General features: G+C 40.9%; 1 protein-coding gene across 2 annotated transcripts; it reads right to left on the reverse strand.

Moving 5' to 3' along the window:
- Positions 1-230: 230 nt before the first annotated feature.
- LOC103135895 (torsin-1A-like) lies at positions 231-5,063 on the reverse strand. Of its 2 annotated transcripts, none has more exons than XM_007548880.2 (5): positions 4,756-5,063; positions 3,455-3,720; positions 3,201-3,376; positions 2,831-2,958; positions 231-2,751 (listed from the first exon to the last, which is right to left on the reverse strand). In XM_007548880.2, the coding sequence occupies exons 1-5, from the start codon at positions 4,952-4,954 to the stop codon at positions 2,507-2,509; spliced, it is 1,014 nt and encodes a 337-aa protein (XP_007548942.1). In that variant the 5' UTR covers positions 4,955-5,063; the 3' UTR covers positions 231-2,506. The 2 variants fall into 2 exon arrangements, with proteins under 2 accessions (XP_007548942.1, XP_007548941.1); XM_007548879.2 differs by lacking the exon at positions 4,756-5,063 and adding an exon at positions 4,327-4,625.
- Between the last annotated feature and the right edge of the window lie 324 nt (positions 5,064-5,387).

Below are 5,387 nucleotides of genomic sequence, written 5' to 3' on the forward strand. Positions count from 1 at the left end.
TTTACAGTGTTTATGGTCCTCCTGCTCCATCGGTTTTTAGGCTTTTTATTTCACTGTTTCACCTGAAGTTGCACTTTGCACAGTCATGCTCTGCAAGTTGATGATTACACAACATTCCCTATATCAACGCCAGCCGGCCTCATTACGGGTTTATTGAAGTGATGATAGAGTGGCCACTGAAAGAGCTGGAATCCGGTGTTCCCTTTATATTAACGAGTGAAACGCTGATATTCAAAAACATGTTTTATTATTAGCTGTGATCTGAATGCTTGGTGGTATTTACAGCCAAGGAGCTTTCTATGCACAGCAGAAATTCACATTCACATTCAGAGGTAAACAGAAGCAGTCACACTGAAAAGGTTTGCTTTCTTCTTAACACTTGTACAACCAACAGAGATATACTTCCACCCACTGCTTAGAAAGTAAATACAGTAGCTCCAAAAAAGCATAGATGCCCCTCTTAGTATGGCACTGAAACAATGAGAAATTATCTAAACTTTTTCCAACATTAATGTAACATTTATTCTGTACAAGTTGATTAAAGACAAAAGAAATCTGTTGGAAAGGATTTTTTTTCTTTTTTTTTGCAAAAATGCAGTTTAATAATTATGAAGAACCTCAAACTAAAATGTGGTAGACTCAATTTCATCATTCAGTCTACTTGAGTAAACACTAGGTTTGCACAACAGCAGGAAAATGTATAACTGTGACACTCTTGCTGAAAATTCCAGCACTATTAATTATTACCCCAAATTTTATTTTACCGTCCTCCATGAGCAGCTCAGCCACTAAAACAATAGATCAGGTGTAAACATTAAGAGCAGAGTCCATCCTATTGGTCAAATACATCAAAAACGCCCAGAGCAAATATTGTTTCTAAGCTGATCTTTGCTATTTTAATTAGGAGTGCACCGATTGCAGTTTTTGGCCGATCACCGATTTTTTAAATGAATGACCTGCTGATTCCAATTTTGGCTTTTTTTATTTTTGTCTTAAAAATGACTAAATACAGCAACAAAGTCACCAAGTTGGCAGCTATAGGATGACGATTGATAACCCCACACCTACAAACCTAATTTTCAGACTTTTGCAGGGATAGATAAGATCAGTGGATTTATGTACGTATCGGCCGATTGCCAATCAAACCAAAACAAAGGGAGTCAGGGCTGATTTGTTGGCCGGCCAATTTATCGGTGCACCGCTAATTTTGATATTACAATGATATTTTGTAATGGCCAAGCTAAAGATCAGAACAATCATCAATAGAAAATCGCCTCATGAAATAGACTTGGAGAACTGTTGCAAGTCAAAATGCTGGATGATAGATGCTCAGATGCTTAAATTAATAAAGTTTGAAGTTTATAAAACTAGGCTACTGCAGCTAAGCTGGTGCTTTCCAACTTATTTATTTATTTTTCAGCTGATCTGTAAGAGTTGTACAAAATTAGGAGAACATGCGATATGTGATAATGTGTGTAAGTCAAGTTAAGTCTTCCAAAAAAAAATGTAAGTGTTAAGGTCTTTCTGCTTTTGATTTCCTGAAAACAAAAATCATAGATTATCATCCGTCCAAGTGCTGTAAAAATGAAATAAATGTCCATCTTGGCAAGGACTTATTACAAAATGGCTTCAGGTCAATGTCTAAGTTAATTCCCTAAAACCCTTAGCTTCTAAAATATCATTACACTGCATTATGTTCTCATAGCGATAAATTTACCCCCAACATTACATGTGGAAATGTTTTAAAGCGATTTGTCATGGTCTCGTTTTCTTTTCACAGCAAAAACCTGACATTTGAAAATCACCCTATATTACACGCAATGTAGCACTTTGATTGGGGAAACGCCAACCCAAACTGTTTCCATTCAGACGAACAGAATTGATGATGAGACGACAATCCTAAGTTTCTTAAAAACAAATCACGTTACAACACTCCATTTCACTGGTGTAATCTTTGCAGTGCAGTGAGGTTTAACAGTGCAGAATAAAGGACACTAGATTTAAGTTTTAAAAAAGGAGACTTCCTGTTTTCACCTCACCTACACCACCAACTGCTCGTTTATTGAGGTAAATGAACAGCTGTTGACATGTAAAATTCGACGAAAAACTGTGAGACAAAGATTTAAGGCGGTCCGTTCACGTCAAGACCACGTCGGAGAACGGCTCCAAAGGGAAACGGGATTCCCTGACAGGAAGACATCAATACTTAAGAGTTTTTCCAAGGAAACACAACCGTCCAAGACTGGCGACATAAAAGCAGAGATTAAGCTCTTTAGCAAGCGACTAATCGCTCTGACCGCTTGAATATTTCATCCGGCTGGCGCTGAGTGTAAGTGAGAAGGCCTCCTGATGGCTTGACGGCCACAAGGTCAGACAGAGAAACCTTCACTAAATTCTCTTCAGCCAGACTGGCTTCCTGTCTCTAGTCATTTTGGCTGCAAAGTTCTTTTTCTAAAAAAAAAAGTGCACTTAGTGACGCGTCTTTATGTCCTTTAGATGAGCACATCTACGTGTAGAAGTCCAGTTTGCTCTCTATCGTCTTGCAGCCTTTAACGGAGAACACTCGCTCAGATTTGGGGAAGTAGACCAAATCCCTGGCCACCTGGTCCGCCACGTCAGGGTTCGGTTCGAGGCTTCTGGCTTTCATCTCAGCCATGGCGCACTGGACCACGTGCTGGTACTCCAGAGGCAGGAAGGGAACGAAGAAGTCCACCAGGTTCTTGTCGATCAAACTTGTATGAAAGAAGCCGCCTGAGAGAAGAGAAACAGAAAAGTACTTCAAGAACTTTACTATTTTTATTAAAGAAACGGCGACGTGATCTCGGCTTACTTTTGTTGTTGTTGAACACGGACAGCGAGAGTGTCGTTTCCAGGTCTTTGAGCTCGATCTCTTCTCGATTTTTTCCCGCTTTCCAGAACTCCAGAGCCGTCTGGATGATGCCGTCTCCTCCTGCGTTGCTGTGGGGTGAAAACCAGAAGCGATATATGATTTAACCTGAGAGAATATCAGTGTTTTCACACCTGTTAGTGGGGTACACTTAGTTTGACTATATATATATATATATATATATATATATATATAACTCTCAGAAAAATGCTTCGTTTCTCTTTATTTACTACATTCATAAAAATTTATATAAAACCGGGAGTATTAATTTCCTAAGACACAAGCCAAATCTTCTGAAGTCTTAGTCGTTTACCTGAGGAAGATAAAGATGGATTTCCGGTAAGAAACCCCGTCCAGCTTGTCATAATAGTCCAGGTATGGCTTGATGCTGTCAATCAAGCCTGGGTGCATCTTGTCCATCTCATCAAAGATGAACATGGAGCGCTCACAGTTGGTCACATTGCCTCTGACCCACTGCTGCAACTGAGACTGAGGAGAAAACCAAGCAATTAAAACAGGTCAGACGGCTGAAATGTGTTGTAAAACTCTTCATGGACTATAATTCACCTTGTAGGTGGCCATGTGCTCCGCGTGCGGGAAGTGAAGCGTGGATGTGAACACGTGGACGAAGCGGCTGTGCATTCCTTCGGCATAAACGCTTTCGGCGATGAGCTGGCTCACAAAGTTCTTCCCGGTGCCGGTCCACCCATGGAGAGAGAGCACCAGTGGCTTCTTCGGGTTCGGGTTGCTCATGAAGCCGTTCACGGCTTTTAAGATGATGCGGGACGCAATGTGCTGACCGAACAGCTTGTTGTCCAGGTCCGTCTTGAGCCCTGGAGAATTTAGACAAGAGAGGCATCAGGATTAGTTGCTGTTAGGTCGATTCTGACTTTTCCCTCATTTTTCTATTTTTTTGGCACTTGGTTTTTCACTTTCCAACGGTTGTCATGATAAGTAACCGTGGCAACAAGATGTTTTCCTACTGATCAAAATTTAATTTCTAACTATATGGTAAAACAGAAAATGACTGCTACTGTTGGCTGCAGAAGGAGAAATGGGGTAACGACACCTCTATGCCACGATAATGAACAGCAAGCTCATTGTTCAAGCTGTATTAACTATTTATGTCCGTAGTGAGCAGTGCACTCTACAAACCTAAAGACATTTCACTCTTTGCATTGGGGGGGTTTGTTGTTTTTAAGTTTCTTGAGCCCTTTAATGTGTACTACACTGCTGTGGAGATCTACAGATGCAGAAATTCTGCAACATTTGCTAGAACCATTAGCTAAAAGGGCAATATTTTTCGGTTTCAGTTTACATTAGCCCCCACCCCCAACTCGCAAGCGCCATTTTACCGTCTCCCTGCTAGTTAGTGCAAATGAATAACAAAGTAGATATCTTACACCAGGCTCAAGTATTAACACTGCATTCGAGCTCACCTGTTGCGTTATAGGCTATCCATTTTGGATCGCAAGTTTCCTTAAAGTAATTGAAGATCGTCCGCCCCAGCGCAGCCCCGACACCGACTACCACCGTTGTTGTGATCGGATCAAACGCGTTCACCAGCCCGCTGAATGTCAATGTCACCCACAAACAGATATGCGGAACTTTCATTGTCGAGCCACTCGGATTATTTCCGACATAAGACGTTTTTGTGGAATAAAATGGGAAGGACAGCACGAGAAAAAAAACGACAGAGGGCATGCACGGGCGCTTCCGCCTACGTCATTGTGGTGTTGAGTTACGTTCAAGTCAGGGTTGAAAAAAATTGTTTAAATTGGATACTCAAAAGGATTAAAGTGAAAAAAGTGGGGGGGAAACACCAAGCAACACTAAAAACCGAAGTCTTTGCAGGATTGTCTGCTTACTTGTTATATTGAATGATATCCACTCGGGCCGGCAGCACTCGTGGAAGTAGTAGAAAATGTTCTGGTATCTCGCTAAAATTCCAGTGAGAGCCGCAGCCATTCCTACTGCGATAGTGGTGCTAATGGGTTCCAGCGCCTCCGCCATGCTGGAGTAGAAAAGCAACCAGAGGAGCAGCACGTGTTGCCTTCTCGGCTGCATTTCTTTTACAAAGACAAACCGGGATAAAACCGAGAGGAACACGTTGTTATGGCGAAGCGTCTCGAAAGGGAAGTGCTGTTGTTGTTAAATTAGTGACGTCAGGGTCCAAAGGTTCTTCTTCTTCTCCTTCTTAAAGGGGTTCAGTTTACACATTAATGGCTGAGTTTCCCTAACTCTTTCAGCCTCTGAACTCTGTAAGTAAAGATGTTTTTCTCACAATTCACTAATGACTGTTGCTTTTTATTGCTTTACAAAATTATTGACTAAATATACTCTTTGGATATCTTATGAAGACCATCATTTCACAGTAGGGGTTATTACCCTAGACAAGCAAAAACGTGGCTGTAAGACACGTCATAGAGTGTTTCACATTATAAATACAATATATATACAAATATTGTATACAAATACAATATATATATATATATATATA

Source organism: Poecilia formosa, unplaced genomic scaffold (assembly GCF_000485575.1).
Source record: "Poecilia formosa unplaced genomic scaffold, Poecilia_formosa-5.1.2 Scaffold28, whole genome shotgun sequence".
Lineage (NCBI taxonomy): Eukaryota > Metazoa > Chordata > Actinopteri > Cyprinodontiformes > Poeciliidae > Poecilia > Poecilia formosa.